The sequence below is a fragment of the Heteronotia binoei genome, chromosome 7 (genome assembly GCF_032191835.1).
Source record: "Heteronotia binoei isolate CCM8104 ecotype False Entrance Well chromosome 7, APGP_CSIRO_Hbin_v1, whole genome shotgun sequence".
NCBI lineage: Eukaryota > Metazoa > Chordata > Lepidosauria > Squamata > Gekkonidae > Heteronotia > Heteronotia binoei.
This window is the reverse complement of record NC_083229.1, coordinates 66810592-66835719: the sequence shown is the minus strand read 5'-3', so window position 1 is coordinate 66835719 and position 25128 is coordinate 66810592. Positions and strand designations below refer to the sequence as shown.

General features: G+C 43.6%; 1 protein-coding gene across 1 annotated transcript in view; it reads left to right on the top strand.

Moving 5' to 3' along the window:
* Positions 1-20940: 20940 nt before the first annotated feature.
* Positions 20941-25128, top strand: part of LOC132575216 (lipoxygenase homology domain-containing protein 1-like) — a 192448-nt gene continuing 188260 nt past the window's right edge. Inside the window, 1 exon segment of the mRNA XM_060243790.1 lies at positions 20941-21189. Coding sequence (XP_060099773.1) covers positions 21187-21189 — 3 coding nt within the window. The 5' untranslated portion in view covers positions 20941-21186.

Genomic DNA, 25128 nt, shown 5'->3' with positions numbered 1-25128 from the left:
TGCATAGCCCAAGGAAACATGCCTGCTTAGCATTTCCTCTGAGTTGGTAGCAGGGCTTTTGTTGTAGAAAAAGCCCAGCAGGAACTCATTTGCATATTAGGCCACACCGCTAACATCACCAATGTTTCACACAGGGATTTTTTGTCAGCAGGAACTCATTTGCGTATTAGGCCACACCCCCTGGTGCCAAGCCAGCCAGAACTGCGTTCCTGTGTGTTCCTGCTCAAAAAAAAATCTTGCTTGGAAGTGGAACAATTTTTAAGTCGACAGCAAAAGCACTCTTGGAAAACCCAGGGTGAAGATGTAGAGAAAGTGATCTGATGACTGAATGCCCAAAAATAAATGCGGAAGCTAAAAGAAAACCTGATGGGGAAATGAGGTGAATGTGGGAGTAAACGCAGAAGCAAAATTGAACTGTGACTGAGATCTGCTGAGAAAGGGGGAGAAAACAATAATGCAGAAAAGGCCACAGACAGAAAAACTGGAGGAAACTGGTGAGGAGGTTTGGGAAGTGTTTGGAGACTCCTGTTCAAGCCAAGGAAAAGGGAACAATCTTCTAGGGAGAGAAGATTCTCTACTCAGTTGAACAGGGAAAATAGCTCTGAAGATTACATAGATCCCTGGTCTGGTGTGAATAAAAACTTCCCATAGAGACCTAAAGAGTCAGCAGAAACTGCTGTTTCAAGATAAGGGTACTGAAAAGGACATTCCAACCTTCTGGGAAACAAAAAAAGTTTGAATGATACTGAAGAAAGTGCACTGGAGTGTTAAGGGGAAAATACTGGAACAAACGTCTCTCAACATAAAGTTTCAAGAAACTGTGAAAAAGCATAAGAAACACTCACTAGCCTGAACATAAGAACTAAAGAATGTGCAAAAACTGGTTTTATCTCAGAAATGTCAACCCCTAAATTCACCAGACCTTTCCCCTCTATGTCAAATAAAATATTTTGTTCTTTTTGAATTTTAAAAACACCTCAAGTGCCATTATCAGTAGTTTAAGTTTTAAAAGGCTCCTGATCCTTCCTGCAAGCTCCTGGGCAGGGCCAAAAAGCCAAAATACTGACCTGTCAAAGATTGGGACAGCTAGACTTCTTAGCTCAAGAAGAAGACATATTATGTGTGCAGTTCAGCCACAGAAGGGAACAGAAAAATTGAGGGAAAACTTTGCCTCCAAGGGAAGGAAGCAGAAGGGGTCCATCATAGCTGCATATCTCTCTCTCTCTCTCGGCTTCACGTCGCGAACGAAGATTTAAGAAGGGTGCAGTAGTCTACGTCTGCTGCAGGCTCGCTGGTGGCTGACAAGACCAATGCGGGACAGGCAGATCCGGCCACAGTGGCTGCAGGGAAAAGTCTGATTTGGGGTTGGTGCTGTAGCAGTGTGATTCTTCCTCAATCTCCTTTTGTCCTCAAGACCAGCTATGCGTGCGTTCTCAAAGGAAGAGACAGCCTGGTGGATGGTGTGCCTCCATGCTTTGCGATCTGAGGCTATGTCAGACCACTGGTGATGGTTGATGTGACAGGTGCCAAGGGATTTCTTCAAGGAGTCCTTGTACCTTTTCTTTGGTGCCCCTCTATTTCGATGGCCAGTGGAAAGTTCGCCATACAGAGCAATCTTGGGAAGGTGGTGGTTTTCCATCCTAGAAATATGCCCTGCCCAGCGCAGCTGCGTCTTCAACAGCAGTGCCTCGATGCTTATAACCTCCGCCCTCTTGAGGACTTCAGTGTTGGTCACAAAGTCAGTCCAGTGGATGTTGAGGATGGTGCGAAGGCAGCGCTGATGAAAGCGCTCAAGGAGTCGCAGGTGATGACGGTATAAAACCCACGATTCGGAGCCATAGATGAGGGTTGTCATCACAACCGCTTTGTAAACATTGATCTTCGTGCCTTTTTTCAGATGCTTGTTGCTCCACACTCTTTTGTGCAGTCGGCCGAATGCATGGTTTGCCTTTGCCAGCCTGTTGTCCATCTCCTTGTCGATCTTGGCATCTGAGGAGATGATGCACCCCAGGTAGCTGAACTGCTGGACTGTCTTCAGAACTGATTCACCCACAGTGGTGCAGGGAGGGTGATAATCTTCCTGGGGTGCAGGCTGGTGGAGAACTTCTGTCTTCTTCAGACTAACTTCTAGGCCGAATAGCTTGGCAGCCTCTGCAAAGCAGGACGTCATATGCTGCAGAGCTGATACCGAGTGGGAGACGAGTGCAGCATCATCAGCAAACAGTAGCTCTCTGATAAGTTTTTCCATTGTCTTGGAGTGAGCCTTTAGTCGCCTCAGGTTGAACAGGCTGCCATCAGTGCGATAGCGGATGTAGACACCATCGTCATCATCTAGATCTACTGCGGCTCTTTGAAGCATCACGCTAAAGAAGATTGTAAAGAGAGTTGGCGCGAGAACGCAGCTTTGCTTTACACCTGTGCCTATTGGGAAGGGCTCCGAGAGGTCGTTGCAGTGTCTGACTTAGCCTCGCTGGTCTTCATGTAGCTGGATGATCATGCTGAGGAACCTTGGGGGACATCCTAAACGTTCCAAGATTTGCCACAGGCCTTTCCTGCTAACGGTATCGAAAGCTTTGGTAAGGTTGACAAAAGTCACGTATAGACCCTTATTCTGTTCCCTGCATTTCTCTTGGAGCTGCCTGAGAACAAATACCATGTCGGTGGTGCTCCTGTTAGCTCTGAAGCCGCACTGGCTCTCTGGGAGGAGTTCTTCTACAATGGTGGGCACCAGTCTGTTCAGGAGTATTCTGGCAAGGATTTTGCCTGCGATGGAGAGCAGGGTTATCCTCTGGTAGTTGGAGCAGTCTGACTTTTCCCCTTTGTTCTTGTGTAGAGTGATGATGATTGCATCGCGAAAGTCCTGTGGTAGTTTGCCTTGTTCCCAGCAGGTGACAAGTACTTTGTGAAGTGTGCTATGTAGTACTGTGCCCCCATGGTTCCAGATCTCTGGTGGGATTCCATCAACTCCCGCTGCCTTGCCACTTTTCAGTTGCTTGATGGCTTTAACAGTCTCTTCTAGGGTGGGGATCTCATCCAACTCTGTTTTCACTGGTTGAAGTGGGGTGAGGTGGATTGTTGAATCTTGAACTACGCGGTTGGCACTGAAGAGAACCTGAAAATACTCCGATCACCGGTTCAGTATGGATGCCTTGTCTGTGAGGAGCACTTGGCCGTCTGCACTACACAAGGGACTCTGAGCCTGATATGATGGACCATATACTGCCTTCAGGCAGAACCTTCTTAAATCACCAGTGTCTGCACACAGCTGGGTTCTCTCTGCAAGCTTGGTCCACCACTCGTTCTGAATGTCTTGAAGCTTGCGCTGGAGGTTGCTACATGCAGCGCGAAAGATTGCTTTTTCCCAGGACAGGAGGGCTGAGCAAAATGTGCTTGGTAGGCAGATCTCTTTTTCGCCAGTAATTCTTGGATCTCTTGATTGTTCTCATCAAACCAGTCCTTGTTCTTCCTTGTGGAGAACCCGAGGACTTCTTCAGAGGTCAACAGGATGGTAGTTTTTAGGTGTTCCCAGAGTGCTTCTGGATAAGGGTCTTTGGGGCAACTGGGGTTCTCAATTCTTGATTGGAGTTTTGCCTGGAAGGCAGCTTTAACTTTGGCTGACTGAAGGCTGCCAACCTGAAGCTTCCTCCGAGGGATACCTCCTCTCCTGGATGTGGGTTTAAAGTGAAGACGGAGATTGCAGCCTACAAGACGATGATCCGTATGACATTCCGCACTGGGCATTACTCGGGTGTGTAAGACATCTTGAAGGTCTCTCTGGCACACCAGAATGTAGTCGATAAGGTGCCAGTGCTTGGACCGTGGGTGCATCCAGGTTGTCTTCAGGCTGTTCTTCTGCTGAAAGATAGTGTTGGTGATCGTGAGCTGGTGCTCCGTGCAGAATTCTAGCAGGAGGCGCCCGTTATCATTGCAGTTGCCAATGCCGTGTTTGCCAAGTACTCCTTTCCAGGCTTCCGAGTCTTTACCTACTCTGGCATTGAAGTCGCCAAGGATGATCACCTTGTCCTCTGTAGGGGTCTTCCGTACGAGGTTGCGTAGATCAGCATAGAACTTGTTCTTTTCTGCAGGATCTGCTTGAAGGGTTGGGGCATACACACTGAAGAGTGTTGCATGCTGCTTGTTTTGAAGTGGGAGGCGCATGGACATGATGCGATCTGAGTGACCTATTGTCAGGTTTTCGAGTTTGGAGGCAATGGAGTTCCTGACCATGAAGCCAATGCCAGAAAGGCGGCTCTCAGCTTTTGACTTACCCGACCAGTAGAGGGTATAGCCAGCACCATGTTCTTGAAGACTACCTTCCTCAGGGAAACGGACCTGACTGAGAGCTGCTATGTCAATATTCAACCTGAGAAGTTCGTGGGCAACTAGAGCAGAGCGTCGTTCAGGGCGACCACTGTCTACTGTGTCAAGCATGGTTCTGATGTTCCAACACGCAAGCTTTAGTCTTTGCACACTTTGTGAGGCAGGTGCATGCCTTTTCTTTGTTGTTATTTTTTGACCGCAAGTAAGGATGCCCGTTGACCGTGGCTAGCCAACTGGGGTGGGGGAGACAAGCTTTGTTTAGGCCACCTTTTCTAGGCCCCTCTCCATGTGGAGCAAGCAGTGCTGTCCCTAGATAAGGCTGCTTGGTTGTTCAGGGTGCTGCCGAAAAATGCTTTCGTCTCCGGGTCAGCATTAGGCGACCAATACCCTGAACCGCCTACATGCAGGATCGGGACTGCGGCTTCTAGTGGCATTTTCCACCTGCCGTTTCGCCCCTTGCCCATCGCTGCAGGACTTGGTGTGTTGTGGGTTGTGGATGTGGATATGCTCTTCAGGCCTGCGCAGAGGAATTTTTAGGTGAAGCACAGTGTGCGCGGTACTGGCTCCACCCTTTCACCTTGGGGTCATCTGCCATGGCCCAGTAAGCCGGGATGCCGGCAGCGAGTCCTCCAGGTGGTAGGTGTTACATTAACGAGCTCTATCTGCCTGGGTTTGATGTTTGAGTTTTCCTTCTCTTGGCTGGCGAGGTTGGTGAGCCCAGCCTGCCCATCCGGTTATACCGCCGAACATTCGGTCGCACCATAACGTGGCAAACTCTGTGAGAAACGGGGGGGGGGGGGGGGACCAGCGGGAAGGTGTTGCCATGGATGCAGTAATGCAGGAGAGGCCATTGCAGTGACCACCTGCCAGGCATAGCCGGACAGTGACCACGCGGCGTTCACTACACCGGGAAAGGAGAGGCTATGTAATGCGCATACACTTTCCCTGGGGGGGGGGGGCAGGATACCCAAGAGGGAGCCCACCCCTCCCCCCTGCATATACACACTTATCTTTTCACACATAATAAAGTCTTAAGTTCATGGCCTGAGACTTACCCCCCTTTTAGCATCCTGACTAATGAAGAGGGAGAAGAGGGGCTGTGGCTTACTGGCAGAGCGTCTGCTTCTCATGCATAAGGTTCAGTCTTTGGCATCTCAAGTTAAAAGATCAGGTTGTAGGTAATGGAAAGACCTCTGTTTGAGACCCTGGAGACCCTGCTAACTCTGATGGACTGGTGGTCTGATTCAGTATAAGGCAGCTTCATGTGTTCATGTATGTTCGTGAAGAGTTATGAAGAACCTGAAAGCTTCCACACTATTTTGTCTTACTAGGGCTGGTCCTAATAAAAGATTGATATATCTTTTGTGTTTGAATTATTATTGTATTTTTTTCATTACTTATTTTACTGCCTTTCTCTCCATTGGAGACCAAAAACAGCTTACTTCATTGTCCTTTTCTCCTCACAACAACTCTCTAAGTTTGGTTGGGCTAATAGAGTGTGCTGTCCCAAGGTCACCCAGCAAACTTCCATGGAAAGAATGGAAATTCAAACCTGGGTCTTTCAGATACTACTAGCCTGAGCATAAAACGGTTAAGATGGCATTTTCTAGTGCTCCTGTATTCTAATGTACAATTGAAAGTTCATATTGCAGTAATGTTTCTACTCAGAAATGTCAATTTCTTTGTAGATATGGCTACAGAAAAAACTCATATGAAAAATGGTGAAGGCTTCAAGTGAAAACTCTAGAAAATGATTTATATCAACAGAGAAAGAGCTAGTCTTTCTCCCTGTTCTTCCAGTTTTTATGTGCAAATTCATGTGCTTAATGAAATGTTAGGTGTGGAGAAATGCCATCTTAGTTAATGGTGGTGCTTGGTTGTGCGGGAACATGAAACTGCTAAGGCAGGCTTTGTGGCCTAGCCTTCCCTTCTCTCCCTCCTCCCTTCCGAAGTTAAACCATCAACTCTAGGGGAAAAGCCTCCTAGAGGGGCAGGAAATTCTTTTTTTTTTTAATTGGAGCGAGGAGGGAAAAGGTCAGTTCTCGGCTGGCCCTCAAGGAGAGAGGTTGTCAGTCTGTGGGCTCCTGACTGTGGGAGAGGCCATCTCAAGAGGCAGAGGAAGAGTGGATTCCAGGCAGTCAGACCGAGGAAGTCATCCACAAGGCAGGGCAAGTTTAGACCAGGGACGGGAGGATGCGTTTAAATCCGCCTTTTATTTGTCCTTCTGGTGGCTGTTCTGGTGCTGTGCTAAACTGTTGCATGCAACTGCTTTTGTTTTTTTTCTTTTCTTTTTCTCTTCTAATTAAATATTTTTACTGTTTTGAATGCTGGCAGTCAAACTTTGTACCACATAGATCCCCAACCGCTTTAGACCATGCTGCTTTATGAAGGGGGCCCCAGGGAAAGGGGGAAGACATGTAGTTGGATAAGGTGCCAGTCCTCCAGGGGTTCCCTGAAGAAGTGCTGTGGTCTCTGTGATACCCAAGTACAGGGTGGCAGAGGACCTTGAGGCCTGGCCTCAGAGCTGGAGAGGGGGATTGGGAGTCCTGTTCCTCTCAATCCAAACCCCTAGACTGAGCAGGTGGTGGCAGCGAGCCCAAGTGGCCGGAGGAGAAATAGCTCCCTCCAAAAAGGGAAACGGGGTCTGGTAGGCAAACCAGGGCCGTTCCGTCACATTAGGCAAAACTGAATAAGAAGTAGTCAAAGACTATGGAATGGAATCTGTATTCATCAGAAATTGAATGGGTGATCAGATCTTTAGTTGTAAATATTTTCCTTTAGAAACTTAAGCAACAAAAATAGTTTTACTCATTCCAAAAGGATGTTTTTAAAATAATTCAAAGCTATAGAACAAGGAACTAATGCCTCAGAACCCTTAAATGAAAAAAAAATCCTTAAAATTGTTCTCTTTAATACAATCAGTAGGTATGCAAAACATCTGAAATATTTTTAACAAACATGAACCAAAGCACAGTTTCAGTGGTCACTGTATCATCAAAGTAGACTTGCAACTGACATGACAGAGCTGCTTCCTGTTAAAATGAGCAGTATGGGACTGGATAATTTTTGGTAAAGTAATATTTCTCCCCTGAAATAATGCTGGTTTCAACAGAATATGTTTCAAATCAGGTGGACAAGACATGCTTACTTGAAAACAAGTTCTGTTTATTTCCTATTTATCAAGATGATTGTGTTGATTTGTCCTGAATTTGCCTCAAGATTATATTTTTGGAAATAAGTGTCCTCAAAATAAATGATAGTCCAGTAATATAGATAAAGTTGCCAACCTCCAGACGAGGGTTGACGATTTCCCATACTTACAACTCTAGGATGCAAAGATCTGTCCCCATGGAGAATATAGCTTTGGAGGATGGACTCTACAGCATTATACCCAGCTGAGATCAATATATGTTGTATATCACCCTGAGCGCAGTGTGACCTGGGATAGGGTGATAATTAAGTTGAATAAACAACAACTCCCTCTATCCAAATTCTTTCACCTCCAGATCTCTAGGAATTTCCCAACCTGGGGTTGGCAACCCCACATACATACACACATATACACACAAGTGGCAACTTTCAAGAACTTGAGCGGGGAGTATCTCATTTAGGGATGGGTATGAACTGGCTCACAAACTAGTTAGTCATGAGTTCACAAAGTGATGGTCATGCCATTCATGTTGGTTTGCAGCAGTTTATGAATGACCACATTTCCAGACTGTTTCTGCTCAATTAAACTGTCCAAGGCAGTCAGTGCAGGGTGCGGGGGGGGGGGGGGGAGAGGGCGGGTAGATTCTCCAGCTTTGGAAACACCAATAGGTGCAAAGCTGAACAGAACTAATAACTCCTGACTGCCAATAACAGAGTTATATATACTCAGCTCAGCTCTGCAGTATCTACCGTATTTTTCGGTCCATTGGACGCTCCGGACCATAAGACGCAGGTGCCTGGCTGGCAGACAAGGGCGAGATCGCTCCCTCCGCCCCCACCGCAAACCCAGCACTTCGGCACTTGTCTCCCAGCCAGGCACGCAGGCGCTGGCGTGCTTCGCCCGCGGCTGCATGCCTGGCTGGGAGACAAGCAGCGAGATTGCTCCCTGCGAAGTGCTGGGTTTGCAGTGGGGGCAGAGGGAGCGATCTCGCCACTTGTCTCCCAGCCAGGCACACAGGCACGGAAAAAGCATGCCGCCCCCTCCACAAACCCAGTGCTTCGCTGGGTTTGCGGAGGGGGTGTGTGCTTCCTCTGTGCCTGGCTTCAGCTACTGCTTATAGCAAGTGCTGGGATCGGAGGCTTGGCTGCCTCCGATCCCAGCCCTTGCTATAAGCAGCAGCTGAAGCCAGGCAGACAGGCACAGAGGAAGCACACACACCCCTCCGCAAACCCAGCGCTTCGTGAAGCGCTGGGTTTGCGGAGGGGGGGGGGTGCTTCCTCTGTGCCTGGCTTCAACTGCTGCTTATAGCAAGTGCTGGGATCGGAGGCTTGGCTGCCTCCGATCCCAGCCCTTGCTATAAGCAGCAGCTGAAGCCAGGCAGACAGGCACAGAGGAAGCACCCCCTCCGCAAACCCAGCGCTTCGCAAGTGCCGGCTGTGGAGGGGGCGGCATACTTTCTCCCTGCCTGTTTGCATGGCTTCAGCGCTGATGCTTAAAGCAAGCGCTGGGATCGGAGGGTGGAGGAAGCGATCCTGGCACTTGCTGTAAGCGTCAGAGCTGGAGCCAGGCAGGCAGGCGCGGGAAGCACTGGGATGGAGGCAGCGGATCACCCCCCCCCCCGAGGAAGGTACGTATGGTACCTTCGCTCCATAAGACGCACACACTTTCCCCCACACACACTTATTTTTGGGGGAAAGTGCGTCTTATGGTGCGAAAAATACGGTATCTCTCAGCTGTTCACAGTTACACAGAGAGGCAGGAGACTTGTTAAAAGCAGAGTAGTAGAGCACATTTTCTCATGACTAAGAACTCTTCTCCCCTGCTGGAGTTTTAGTTTTGGCCCTATTTTAGCAGATATTAAAGCATCCTTTAAAACTGAGGGAGTCAAAAATCTTGAGCTAACCTTATGAGTATGGGGGGGGGGAGAGAGTATATTCCCACACAGATGGGTATAATCACCAAGTATCAATTAAATCACAGGACTGCAGAATTTTAGCTATCTTGGTACGCATTAACTTCCTTTTAACCAGTTTTTGTGAAATCTGGGATTTATCTTTCATTACATCTAGGAGTGAATTCAAATCAGCCCCACTGTGCCCCTGTGGCTATGCAAGCAAAAGGAGGACTAATGTCAAACCGGTGAATCCCTGCAGTTACAATGTTCAGAATGCCCAGCAGAACCCACTGCCAAAGGCATTGATAGCTTAAAAGTACTGCTCTCAAAGCACAGATTCACAGCAAATCCAAGCAAGGGAAGATTTTGCAAGTTCTATGCAAGAAAAGGGGAAAGGAACATAGGAACTCCAACAACAACAACAAAACATCTTGAAACTGACACGACTAGTTTGAAATTAACCTGAGTGTTTCCAAGGCTGGAGATTTCTGCCTGCCCTTCTGTTTTGACGTTTGTAAACATTTTGATTGGGTGGAGACAGTCTGTCTGGAAATGTATCCACTCACAAACTGGCACAAACCTCCATGAACAACTTGAAAGTTTGTGGAAAGTTACTGCCAGTTGATTTGCCACAAATTTCAGTTCATAAACCACAAACCAGCCAAAGTTCACCATGAACTTTGTGCCCATCCCTATCCTGACAATTCCCATAGCCTCTCTTCTTTTCCTGCTTCCTTTCCTTTCCTTCATATCCACCAGTCAACCCATCTTAATCTGCCCTCCTTTTAGCTTTTTCCCCTTCCCTCTCCCTGGCAGCCTCTCCTGACTGAATTATTTGTGTAGTGGGTCTCTGGTAGGTGGGTGCCTCTGTGCATGTCCCTGGAGAATCCTCCTCCATCAGGGGACATGACAAGTAAGAGGTGGGTGGGACTTTTTCCCAGGGCTATTTTGGCCTCCTAGTCCACTCTTACTTAATTCCTATGGCTTTTCTTTACCAAAGCCAAAGCCTGGAAGGCTAGGCAACATTGTTGTGGTTGTCTAGCAACCCTCAAAATGGCCACTGAAATCTCAGAACAAAGATATGCTGTTTTTATTACTTTGGGGAATTTTAATGCTCCAATGTATTTTTGAGAGACAGACAGACAGACAGACAGACAGACAGACAGACAGACAGACAGATAGATAGATAGATAGATAGATAGATAGATAGATAGATAGATAGATAGATAGATAGATAGATAGATAGATAGATAGATAGATAGATAGATAGATTTCAGATTTTCTACAAGGCTGGGAATTTCTTCAGGTTGGTAGATATCTTCCTGTCCAGTTTAAGGGTTTTTTTTTGATCCACACTCTATGGCTTAGTTCAGCATTTTATACAAACACACAAGTATGAAGTAAGCATAACTCTTAGACACAGGCACAAGCTCAAAATAGCATTAAACCAATAAGATCATTGCGTGACCAGATTACTGCAGTATGCTGGTTCTTTTCACATCATCCTAAGCAAACAGGCACTGTGCCAGGGTATCCATATCAACAAGAGTAGGGAACATAAGGTCCATGGATTCTACCATTAGCTCTCAGTCAGAGCCAAACAAGACAGAACAGCTGTAAATGGTTGCCTTTTTATCCAACTGCAGAAATTGCCTTACAGGCCTCTATAGGTGCTAGAAATGCATCTGTCCAGTAATCTGCTTCCCTTGATTGAAAATGGAGGAAGATGCTAGATGGGGGGGATATTTCTGCACTGAAAATACTGGAATAGAAAGGCTTAAGTAGCCTTTCCCTCTCTGCCTTTTCTCCAGTCTGACTCACAGACTGCCCTGAAGTGCAATCAGATGCACATTTGTGAGTTTCATCCTGAGAATTCCCTGATACACAGGGAGGAGATTATATCTTCTCTTCCCCTGACTGTTTCCTGACCTAAAATGACCCTGGAAGACTGCTGCTTGCCCTGGTAGGGTTTCTATGTGAATGTTTCCCAAATGAGGCAAAAAATACTCCCTGGGGCCATGCCAGATGGTGCATAGGGGAAAGACATAGCCCTCTTCTGCACAGGTGACTGAGTCCCTTTCCAAATTTGGCCCTATGCACCTGAGAATTAAACTCCGAGTGGGAAATTAATAAGAATATTTCTGACTTATAGTCATCAGGGCAAATACAGACCCAACCTAAGGGCCATGTATCACATAGTAAGGACACAAACCACAGGATGACAGGGTTTAAGAGTGGGCAGAACTATTCACCCTGTGTGTTGGGTGGGGCTAAGAGAGCTCACACAGAAGCTGCCCTTTCAAGGACAACTCTGGAAAGAGCTATGACTAACCCAAAGCCATTCCAGCAGCTGAAAGGGGAGGAATGGAGAATCAAACTTGGTTCTCCCAGATAAGAGTCTGCAAACTTAACCATTACACCAAACTGCATCCAAAGGAACTAAAAGAATTTGCAGACATAATTTCTGAGCCTCTGACCATTATTTTTCAGAATTCTTGGAAAACAGGTGAGTTGCCAGAGAGTTGGAGGCAGGCAAATGTTGTCGCCATCTTCAAGGGGGGGTGGAATAAGGATCTAAGTAACTACCAACCTGCCAGCTTGCCATCTATAACTGGAAAGGTTTTAGAACAAATCATCAGTCAGTCCTTGAGCATTTAGAAAAGATGGCTGTGATTACTAAGAGCTAGCATGGGTTTCTCATGAACAAGTCATGTCAGACTAACCTTATCTCTCTTTTTTTGAAATAATACTACCTGGTAGTATTACTAATACTAATAATATCTCTCTTTTTTGAGATAATACTACCTGGTAGTATTATCTTTAAAAAAAGAGATAAGGTTAGTCTGACATGACTTGTTCGTGAGAAACCCATGCTGGCTCTTAGTAATCACAACCATTTTTTCTTTGCTGGTAGTATTTTTGTTGACAAATTGGTAAAATGTGATTTGGATGCTATTACTTTTAGGTGGATCTGTAACTGGTTAATAGCTCACACCCCAAACGTGTTAATGATTTGTCATCTTCTTGGAGAGGAGTGACAAGTGGAGTACCTTAAGGATTTGCCCTTGGACCTGTTTTGTTTAATATCTTTATCAATAATTTGGATGAAGGTATAGAGGGCATGCTCATTAAATTCACAGATGATACTAAATTGGGAAGGGTAGCAAATACAGTAGAAGACAGAGTCAGGGTACAGGATGATCTTAGGCTGGAAAACTGGGCTAAAGCAAATAAAACAAATTTTAATGGGGATAAATATAAAGTTCTGCATTTAGGTAGGAAAAATCCAATGCATCATTACAGGATGGGGGAGATTTGTTAAGTGTGCAGACTCTTAAGTGTGCAGACTCTTAGCTGGGAGAACTGGGTTTGATTTCCCACTCCTCCACTTGCAGCTGCTGGAATGGCCTTGGGTCAGCCATAGCTCTCACAGAAGTTGTCCTTGAAAGGGCAGCTTTTAGGAGAGCTCTCTCAGTCCCACCCACCTCACAGGGTGTCTGTTGTGGGAGGGAGGAAGGTAAAGGAGATTGTGACCACTCCGAGATTCAGAGTATATAGGATATATTCAGAGTATTCAGAATATAAATCCAATGTATTATTATTATTACTACATTGTAATATATAATGAAATAATTATACAACTCACAGCCCATGTGCTAACAGACCATGGACCTGTATTGGTCCATGGCCTGGGGGTTAGGGACCCCTGATATAGAGGATGGTGTGGAGTTGTTTTCTGTTGCCCCAGGAAGCCAGACCAGAACCAACAGGTTAAAATTAAACAAAGGGGTTTCCCGCTCAACATTAGGAAAAACTTCCTGACAAAGCAGTTTCTCAGTAGAACAGGCTTTCTTGGGAAGTGGTGGGTTCTCCTTCTTTGGAGGTTTTTAAACAGAGGCTAGAGCCTGATGCTGGGAAAGTCAGAAGGCAAAAAAAGGGGATGGCAAAAGAGAAGATGGCTGGACAGTGTTACTGATGTAACTAACGTGAATTTGAGCAGACTTATGAGGATGGTGGAAGACAGGAGGGCCTGGCATGACTTGGTCCATGGGGTCATAAAGAGTCTGACTCGACTGTGCAACTGAACAACAACAAAGATGGCCATCTAACAGCAATGCTGATTCTGTGAACTTAGGCAGGAGAGCAGCAGGCGGGTACTTGTGAGTTTCCTGCATTGTGCAGAGTGTTGGACTAGATGACCCTGGAGATACCTTCTAACTATGATTTTATGATTCTGTGACCTGCATTATCTGGTTTAGTTTTCAAATAAGTTGACCGTCTTCTGTCTCAATGGGAATACTAGTGCTGTGAGTGAAAATGTAATTTGCATTGGGAAAAGATTGACTGCTTAATGGTTTTGCATGATTCAGAATATTAACTCAGATTCATTTATTTCCCACCATTTCTGGGTTTTTCCTGCCTCTTCCTTCATTTCTCTGGGATCGTTGGGAGCTGGAGGTGGAGAGGGGTCCTTAACAGTCAATCATAGTCATGCATTTGCAATGCATGTGCACTTTTGCAAGGCTGGTGTTGTTCCTGGGCTATGCCAGCCAGCTCAGTGAGTTGGAAACAGAGATCACTCCAGGAGTTAAAGTGCCAGCACCCCCAGCAACAGCACTCCAGTGCACAGGGGCTTTCCCTACTTCCTGCAATATCTTGGGAATGGAGCCCCATAATAGACCAAAGTTAAGGAAACTTGGTAGGTGACTCTCTGGACCTGGAGGCTCCCAAAGAGGGGGTGCCACAGTCACAGGGGATGCCAGAGATACAAAGAGGTAGAAAAAAGACAAAAATGGCTCTAGCAGGAGTGGGGGCTTGCTGGCACGGGCCTGGTTGGAACCCACAGCAGAAAGAGAGGGGGATCAGGAAAGTCTATCAGCCCACCACAGGGACCACCAAAATCTAGAGGAAAGAAAAGGGGGAAGTAGAGAAAGGATAGATCCATGGCCCTCCCATGGCCCTGGGGGTCAGATTGGGATGAGACTTGGTCAGTTTGGGAGAGGCCCCCAGGGGGTATCAGGCTACGCCAGTGCTGTGGGCCCATCCAACCTCCCCCCCCCGAGATCCACAGGATAGAAGGTATCAGGGTAGGTGGGCAAGGGGGGGAAAGAAAGCCCCCCTTTCAGGGAGCCAGAGGGTGTGCCGAGGGGGGACTTACTCAGCTTGGTGGAGTACCTCCAAGCTCTCCAGAGACACCACTAGTTAAAACTCAGCACCTCAAAACCTCAAGGATCCCTGCAAAAGACAGCAAAGCCAGGGGATCGAATAGCAAGGGGTGGCTACCTGAAGGGGTTACTCAGGAGAAGCAAACACAGTGCCAGGGGGACATGAGAGAGGAAGACCTAGAGAGGAACCCCACAAAAGAACATAGTCCAGAACACTACCCCCCCCCCCCCAGAAGTGGGCAGTTCCATGGAAGGAGTTGGTTTTTCCCATCATAAGAAACAATGGGCACCCAGTTTGGTGCAGTGGTTAAGTGTGTGGACTCTTGTCTGGGAGAACCGGGTTTGATTCCCCACTCCTCCACTTGCACCTGCTGGAATGACCTTAGGTCAGCCATAGCTCTGGCAGAGGTTGTCCTTGAAAGGGCAGCTGCTGTGAGCATCCTCTCACCCCCACCCACCTCACAGAGTGTCTGTTGTGGGGGAGGAAGATAAAGAAGATTGTGAGCCGCTCTGAGACTCTGAGTGGAGGGCAGGATATAAATCCAATATCATCATCACCGTATTTGGGTCCCTGTAGAATTGGAACTTATGGTCCAATCTTTTGGAGACTTGGGGTTCTCTGAGGAAGAGGTTCCTGCAGCAACACTCAAACCCGCTCCCCCAGCCTCCAGACAATGTTTTGCCATTGACTTCAGCGGACCTTAGGGTATAATGGTGCCATATATTTGGTAATAGCTGAATTTCTTCCAACTCCTATTTCGGCGATGAATCCGATATTTGGAGATATTTGGGCTCCAAATACCTTTGCTCCTGAAAATCCCCAAATCAGAATTTTACTGGATTTTTTTCACATCCCTAATAGCAATATCTCTTAGAACAGGGGTATCAAACATGTGGCTCAGAGGCCCTATCAGGCCCCCTAACAACTGTTATCTGTTTCCTTCTCCCTCTCTCTTGCTTCCTTCTACATAACAGATTGCTTTGCCAGGCTTTCTGAATCACACAGGAGCTACAGAGCAAAACCTCTATTTTCTCCATTGACTGAGGCTGAGGCTTCTCCCTTGGGGAGGAAGGAGGAGGGGAGGGAAAGCATGCTTTACCAGGCTCTTTCAATCACACAGCAGAGCTACTGAGCCAAGTCTCTCTTCCTTCTATTGGTTGAGGTGCCTCTACCTCCTGGTCTCCTGGGGAAGGAAGGAAAGAGCCGGAGCTTCCTTTGCCCAGTTTCCTGATCCCTTAGGAGAAACACAAAGAAAGCACCTTTAAGACCAACAAGTGCTAATAGTTTAAGTATTTTTTTTAAAAAAATATTTAACTGTGTTTGTGTTCTTTAAAAAGTTTGTATCTCCGCTACCTAAACTTAAATAGGCCCGGCCCAACAATTTATGTCAGATCTGTCCCTCATATCAAATGAGTTTGACACCCCTGTCTTAGAACGTGTTTCAATCTAGCTATCTAGAGGTCACATCTCTTGCAGCATTGGCAGAACATTATAGTAGCATAACTACAAACCATTGTTTACCAATGCAGCACTTTTAGGTTAGGTCATTAATTACCATTAAGCAGAGGGATCAAGTTTAAGCAGGCTTTTGAAGTTCATAATTACCATCTTCAGTCTCTTCCTACCATTCAAATGTGGTTTTAATAAACATAGAACTCTTCTCTGATAATTTCTGCCCACTTTTACCCTCATGTTCTTGCTTTTCCCTTTGGCAGAATTTCATGAACTTGCAGGGATTGACTTGATTAAACATTCATGTATTTATTTATTTATTTTATTTATATTAAGATTTATACCCCGCCCTTCTCACCTAGGTGTCTCAGGGCGGCTTACAACACAATAATTAAAACAATTTCAGTTTAAACAATTAAAATACCATTAAACCATAATTTAGTAAAAACAAGATAGAGTAAAAACCGGCGGCCTATAGATACATTTTTCATCCAGGATATTTTGCATTGTCAGTTAATATCATAGGCCTGCCGGAAGAGGACTGTCTTACAGGCCCTGCGGAATTGCCCTAGATCCCGCAGGGCCCGCACCTCTTCCGGCAGCTGGTTCCACCAATAAGGTGCCGTTATTGAGTAGGCCCGATCCCTGGTGGATTTTAGGCGGGCCTCCTTTGGCCCGGGGACTACCAACAGGTTTTGTGAACCTGAACGTAGTACTCTCTGGGGAACGTGTGGGAAGAGACGGTCCCTAAGGTAGGGCTTTAAAGGTCATAACCAACACCTTGTACCGGACTCGGATGTAGATCAAACTGCTGTGCTAACTAAATGCTCAGAAATCTTATCAGCCAAAGACAGCTAATAATAGCTCATTTTTGGAAACTTTTATTGGAAAGGATGTAAGTAGGCTGGGCACATTCAGAGAAACATAACTTAGGCCCCTGTCTCTAATGCGATAATTTCCTTTTCAAACAGATAATAGTTTCCTACTTCCATACCTTAGTGAATGGTCTAATTAAAAAACAATTCCAGGGTTTCAGAGGTTGAAAAGACTTTTAAGATGTAAGAACACACTAACTTGGTCACAAGGTTAATACTAATAGTTTAACTGTTGCAGCAACTGAATATTTTAATGAGTGATGAATGATAAAAATATTCTCCTATTGTCCTGTATGGTTCAAATCAAACCTCAATAAAGAATGTCATTCAAAGGGCATTGGCTGGGGAAACCACAAAAACGAATTTCAAAAGTGCTATGTACTGCTGATTTGCAGCTTCCCTACTTGGGAAACTGGATACTTGTGGACTCAGTCTAATTTAATATGGGGCACCGTGAAGTTGGAGCTGCCCCAAAGTTCTGTACAAGAAGGAATTCCTGTTTGAACCTATACACTGCTTCATTGGCCTCCCAAAAAATATTGCTTGTCCGAAGCAACCACTGTTGGGCCAGTCTTGAAGAATGCAATGACAGAGAGAGAATGTGGTAATGGTAACATGCCATTGATGCAACAAGAATAACAGAGATGCCCCAGAAGATCACAGAACCAGAAGGAGGAAGCTGGGTTCTAGCTAGAAACATATCTTCTCAACTGCTGAGTTAAACAGATGTAGCCAATTAATTATTTGCCAGGTGAATACATGCATTTTGGGTCTGCACTCCATTAGTATCTGGGATTTAATATTTTAAAAGAACCACACACCCCCTCAAAATTTTAAAGGCTGAGTCAGCAGGCATGTTTTCTTCACAGGTGCCATCAACAGCCTACCAGCATTATCTTCAACAACCAGTACACAAAGTTGGAAGACCTTATCCTGTAGATAGGGCAGAGGCAACTAACTTTGAGCAGTATAGCTGTATCAGTTGGCATGAATTTGAAGCTCTAAATTATTGTTTTAATAAACTGCAAAAGATTCTGGTTAAAAGAGACAGACTTAATAGTGCACATCAGCTTGCATCCCACCTAGAATTTCCATAGGCACAATAGAGAATGAGTTTCACTGACTCCCCTCCCACAAGCTATTCATGAGGGTATCCCATTCTCCAGGAATAGCATTTTCAACTCTCACAAGACACAGCTGCTGGCAAAAATTGCCTCTCCCTCTTGCGCATGCAGAAATTGTAAGCATGATTGTAGCCATTATATATAGGTAATATTTTTGCACAGTTCTGATCAACAAGCCTAAGGTAACTTCTCCATAAGTGCTTAACACAAAGAATGCACAGTAAACACATTGGTGTGTGTGTGAGGGGAGCTAATTAAAAGTAGTTGAGAAAGATACGCTATGTCTGCTGAGGAACCTCTTGCTTGCGGACTTCTGGGATCCGTCATCTTGGCTTCAGAGTTGTCTGCAGATGCTCTCTGCAGCAATTCTGAATCTGGTCATTGGAAGGGTATCACTGAAGTGATACCCCCAAAGGTGGGGCTTGTAGAGCCTTCTCTTCTGCTGAAATGCAATTTTCCACGGGTCGGGGGGGGGGGGAAGGGGCTAAAGGCAATGGCCCCTGAGACCCATTGTGCCTCCTGAAGCTCCGTGGCTATGAACCCTGAAGTCAGCAATGAAAGAACTCCCAATTGCTTCAGCTCTCTTTTTCTCCAGTACATCCTTTAAAGCAACATTTTTCCACATCTAAAGCGACAACTCTGCCTAACAAGTAGGTGTTTTTTCTCTCTAAACCTATCCCTCGATGGGTCACTTAACATGCCATCAATAGACTAGCTCAAGGATTACTTCAAAAGGACTTGGAATGTGATGAGCAGTCTTAATTATTCAAACTGACTTGAATATAAACAATAAAATTGACCCAGACTTTAATTGGACATATAGTACAAAGATTATCAAGAATTTGCAATATGATCTGAATGCAAAAGGGAAATACAGAAAGTTCTGTCTCTTTTATCTGTTGGTAGCTGAAAGAATGTCTCTTAACAACTTTTGTTAAAGTTGCTGTGGAACGAGAATAAACAAGAGAGAAGGGAAAAATAATCTGATTTCAGATCTCTAAAGGAGGATTTTATTTCACTCACACAGCTTCTTAAAGATTACTTCATGTTTACAACTAACTATTTGAGTGAAGAGGATTTAACAGCTAATGAAAGGGCAAATCTACAGGAGACCTGCATTAAAAAAAGTGAATCGGTGGCAGTGAAAACAGAAGGGGAAACTGTGATTATGCGAAACAAACGAAGGGAAAAGAAAATGGCCCCGTCTGACGAATTTTTAATTCTTCACCGGATGCAGACCGTTAAAAAGATCAACTGGAGAAGGGGAAATGGCAAAGAACTCTTTCTTTGGTGGTTGAGGAGGCAGGCCATGTCGAGAAGAGGAAAATTGCATTTCAGCAGTCAAATTTGGATCTGGAAAGCCAGCCACAGAAAGGATTTTGGATCTTTTTTTCTGCTTTGGTGAATGGTTGAACAAGGAACTCTGACTAAAGAATATAAGATGACACTAGAAGACAAGCTATGGACAAATGGATATAACTTGGACGTAGAAACTAAAGGAACTTAAAAGTTTTTAACTCTGGGGAGAAGGACTTTGGAATTTGGGTTTTTTTTAATGTTTTGTTCTTTTTCTCTTTCTTTTCTCCCCGGTGAATAGGCAAATATTGATAGTCTGCCTATAGAGAGATTGTTGCTAAGGGGAAAAAATAGGATTAATGGTGGAAAGCTAGATAACATAATGGCTGCAGAATTTGACCAACTTGCTAATTTGGTAGACTTGCTTTAACATGCCTGTAGGAGAAATGTTTTAGATAGAGACTGATAAAGTAATTGACTGCATTTGAGGTACTTTATGCAATCTGCTATGAATAAAGAAAATACATGTGCTTTCTATGATAGGGTTTTGGCTAAATTAATAATCTAATTTGTGCTTGTTATAACTGTAAATTAATTTAGGAAAATTTGAGGATGAGACAGTCTGATTTGTGTGTAAGAAGAATTGTTTAGTTGTACAATGCTTTACTAGTTTACTAAAAGAATTATTCGTTTTTTTCTTGTCCTGGTAAAAGAGAAAGGAAGATAACATTTAATGGAGATTTTTATACTTGTAGGTAAAAAGATTAGAGTATTATATTGAGAGGTGGAAATATAACTGATACATTTGTACTGGTTTCTGTTTTCTGTTTCTCCCATTCTGTATGTCCCTTTTTCTCTCTTTCTCCTTTCTTTTATGTATACTCTGCAATGCTTCTGTCTTGTAGTAGTTTAAACCAATAAAACTTTTTTAAAAACTAGCTTGCAACTGCTCTGCACCTAGTGTAACAAGCCTTCTATAATCCTGATTAAGGGGAGAAGCTTGAAATCTGATTATAGTTGTGGCAGTAATTAGATGGGACAGTTGCCATCTGGGACACAGCATTTGCTTAAGAAAAAGAAGAACCTAATTCAACAGTCCTGAAGAGATGAAGCATCACAATCTTTTTGCATCTGCAGAAATACTCTCTCAAATTTAGTCGTTTGGTTGGCAGCCCTCCTGCATAAAAGGTTTCTGGAATATATATTGGACTGGACGAGGCCTGATTGCCTGTTAAACACCAGAGTGGATGGAAAGAAAACTATGGAATTATTTGCTCTGCAATGCCAGGATACCTGATCTCATCTATATTATTGACACAGTTTAGAAAAGAAAAACTTTTGACCAGCAAGGCTGATAGCAAATAACTACCAGGAGATTGACAATTAGGAGAAAAGTATTCTGACTTCATGATCTACACACGTGAAGGATGGTTGGATCCTTTAAGAGTTGGATGGTGTATGCTAGTGAGAATTCTGTGAAGTACTTCAAAAATAGGAGCAAGCATTGTGACTTATTAAGAAGAAAACTGCAATGTCAGAAGGTAGTTTACCTTTAAAAGAGTTCAGGTCCATTTTCGTTCCATGGTTCTGTCATTCTGGATATTTTTCCAAGGAAAATGGATTTTAAAGAAGAAATGTGCTACAGTTAAGGAAACATTAGCTATGTAAAATGGTTTGCATTTATTTCTCCTTGCAATGCAAGAGATTGCATTGGGAACACAGTGTGAAAATACTCAGTAAATTAAGTGTTCACTGTGTGCTTTGCAAACAAGCCAGTCTAGTAATGACCATGGCATTAGCAGACTGCTTCTAGCTGGGCTTCTTCAGAACAAGAACGAGATTATTTACCACATATAGACTATGAATCCTGATGAGTCCAAAAGCAAGCTACTGCTAGGTAATTGATTTATGGTAAGTAGATCAACTACTCTCTAATATTAAATCCATGTGCTTAATTAATATCAACGTTTTTGTGTAATCTTAAATGAAAATGTAACTGAGTATTAGAGAAGGGGGTCACCATGATAAATCTAGGATTTGTAGTCTAGGATTTGTTGTTATGTGCTGTGTTTTATAGAACACAGTGAGATAAGAAATAATTGTTAAAAAGTCACTTAATCGACTGCGTAATAAGCAAGAAACATGAAAAGACATCTGTGTATGGTATTCATATTATTTTTATGATATAAAATGCTTCAGCATTGGACCATGTAGAAGCTTAGCCCATGCTATTCTTAGTACTCAATTAGGCAGGACATCCATCACTAGCATGAGCTGAAGGGCAGATGATGCAGTAGTCATTCTGAAGTGAAGCCAGGACTGGGTCAGTATTTGGATGAGACACCATCTGTGGGACTCCTGTGTATTTCATCTTAAATGTGTACTATCAGAGGCAGGATATAAATGAAAGAGTGTATGTACAAAAGAACCTTCTTAGAAGACAAACCTGTCTTGGATTATTTTAGCCCTAATCCTAAATACTTAGGACTGATTATAGGGAAGGCTGCCTCCAAGAGCGATCTGGAGATCACCCAGAATTACAGATTATCTCCATACTACAAAGATCATGGAGAAAATGGATGCTTTGGAGGGTGGACTCTATGGCACTGAACCACACTGGGGTCCCTGTCCTTCCCTGACTCCATCCCCAGATCTCTAGGAGTTTCTCAATCTGAATTGATAGATAGATAGATAGATAGATAGATAGATAGATAGATAGATAGATAGATAGATAGATAGATAGATAGATAGATAGATAGATAGATAGATAAATTTATTGTCATTGTTCTCAACAAAAAGAGAGCAACGAAATGAGGTGCTCTTCCACAAAACATACCAACACATCAAACACACACATATTCATATTCATACCATTTAAATACATCTAAAACCATTTAAACCATTTAAACCATTAAAACCATTTAAATACATCTAAAACAGATAAACATTCATAAAACCATTAAAACCATTTAAATATATCTAAAACAGATAATCCTTCATAACCCTGCATTTAGCCTAACCACAGCACTTGGATAGAAACTGTCCTTAATTGGCAATCCTATCCCACCATCCCCTGCTGTGTCTGGGGATGGGGGCTGGCAATCCTAACCAATTATGATATGATAAAGAGAGCTTAACCTCATACACTAGAGGTAGCTTTCTTCACATATTCCTTGGCTGAAACAGAGTTGAAAATGCATCCCTGTATTTGCAGTACAATTGGGCTTCTTCTCCCATGCCAATTTTCCCTTTAAAATTGCAGTGTAGAATTCAGAACAACTTGTAATACACCCTTGTACCCTTTAGATAAGGGTAACAGTCCAGCTGAAGTTCAGTTATTTTTGTTTGTTTGTAGTCCACCTTTCTAAATAAGCATGTACTAAACCTCCCCCCCACTGAAATCATTGAAAACTGGGAAGTGTTTAACTTTGTCTGAGTTACACTCCAAATCTTTATATTCAAAATACTGGACAAATTTCAGAATTAGATAATTTTGGTTTGTTAAACATCTCACAGGCATTTTTACCCTTTGTAAAATCCAGTGTGATTTAACAGCAAACCTGCCGATAGTCTTTGGTGACCAGTTGGCTGAAACAGCTGGTTGTCTATATTTATCATTTTCTTGAATAGTGATATAGTTGAGGTGAAAATACTTTCTATCTGCATAAAACCTGAGAAAACACAAGTCCAGAATAATAAAATGTTGGTGGTGGTGCTATTACATCTGGTTGGAGGCAGCCAACTTTCATCCCTCTGCTCCATGACTGAAGTCTAAAAGGCCAACGCCATGCTGGGAATTATTAGGAAGATGCAAGTGGAAGAATGGGGAATCAAACCTGGCTCTCCCAGATAAGAGTCCACATACTTAATCACTACACCAAACTGGCTCAGTGAAGCAAACTGCCAAACAGCCATGAATGGGTTCACGAACAGTCAAACTGATCTTCAAAAATCTGCTCCCTTTGGAACCAGCAAGCAACACATAAACTGAACTGGTGGGTGGAAATCAAAATGGCCTGAGCTTATGGACTCAATAGAGGTGGCCTTTTTTTTTGCCACCTTTAGCAAAAATTTATAAGAGTCTTTTGGAACCATGAAGATTAGCAACATTGTCTTCTAGCAGCACTGTTTCAGGTGCAATGAATGAACTTCACAACACAGATATTTTGTATAGAAGGATCAAGAAACCATAAGGTCATATAGGGTGGGAAGCAATTGTGTAAAGATTATTACAGAGGCTTTATCTTGCTGCGCTGCCACTGTTCTAAAAAACCCCAAAACACCCTATGTTCTGACCCCATATTTCTGTTCCAGATGATTGAACTGATTTGCTCCTAGGACTGCCAACTTTGAGAAGAGAAATTCCTGAAGGTTTAGGGGCGGAACTTGGGGAGGATATAGCCTGACAAGAGGTGGCAGCTCAGCACAGACATAATGCTATATAGTCCACCCTGCCATTTTCTCCATGGGAACTGATCTCTGTAGTTTGGAGAACAGTTGTAATTCCAGGAGCTCCTTAACCCTCACCTAGATGTTTGGCAATCCTATTTGCCCCATAGTAAGATCTTCCACGTGTCACAGCATACAGTTCAAAACTAGTCTTCTAATATTAGATGTAAATACTTCAGTATTCATTTAGCTGTATCTGTCATTCCGATTTATGTACAGATAGCACTAAAAACATACTGGTAGTTCCAATAAAAAGCACATTCAGATCATCATGTGATAGGCTTACAATAAGACTATTTGTATTAGCTTTCTAGTGCAGAGGGTAAGCAATTTACAACATATTTCCCATCAAGTCCCTACTTAAAGGCATGCTGCACATAAATACCTCCAACAGAACTTCCAGCTCATATTACCTGAAATCTACAGTACTTTTTATGGAGGCAGTTTACATACAATAATCAAAGGTTGTACAATTAACCTTAGGATGTTCTTATTTGGAACTAAATAAGTTTGTAATATATAGTTCAAAGGTAATATATAGTTCAAAATACCACGCTAAAAGCAGGAAAGAAAATCAGAATCACATATCCATATCTTCACTTGAGCTCAGTTCATAAAATAATTCTAATTTAGATTTTGGCAATATATTTCTTTCCTTTATTATGATATGACCAAAGTGTAAGGTTCTGCCAGTTATTGATCCAACTCACCAGTTCTCATATGAAAAGAGTAAAAAGTTTATGGGATTCAGATACAGAGCATTGACCTTGTGCTGTGGACAGCCAAAGCCAGGAATGATGAAAGCAAGGACAAAGCATACAGTTATAGTTTTTTTAAAAAAGCATGCAAAAAGTCTCCCCCCAATCCAGGGCTAGTTCCCACGGATGGCACTGCATAGAGCTATTTGGAGGATCAAGGTCAATGGCCGAGTCTTGTTTCTGTGTTACTAAGCAATGTGATAAGATAACACACATATCTTCCTCCCTATTTCATTGGCACATTTCTTAGTAGTTACATAGTTATGTCTGTTACCAGCAGACAGAGTTAACAGTTATAGAGTTCAGAAGTCGGAGGTCTGTTAGACAAGCATTGTAATCAGGATTCTCATGAACCAGGCGTCATGTCAGAATACACATAGAGTATCATGTTACAGAAGCAGCAGGTCAGAATACACAAAGAACATTATTTTACAGAAACAGCATGTCGGGCCCATCCTGACACAAACGTCTTAAGCATAAAACCAATACATCACAGCAGAACAAAACAGAGAAAGCCAACATAATGTAACAGAATACAACAAAACAGACAAGAAGATAAAATGCCAAAGCAAGAAAATAAATACATCTCATAAAAGTCTAAAATTTATTTTAAAATTATAAATTTATAAAGAAATTAAGACAT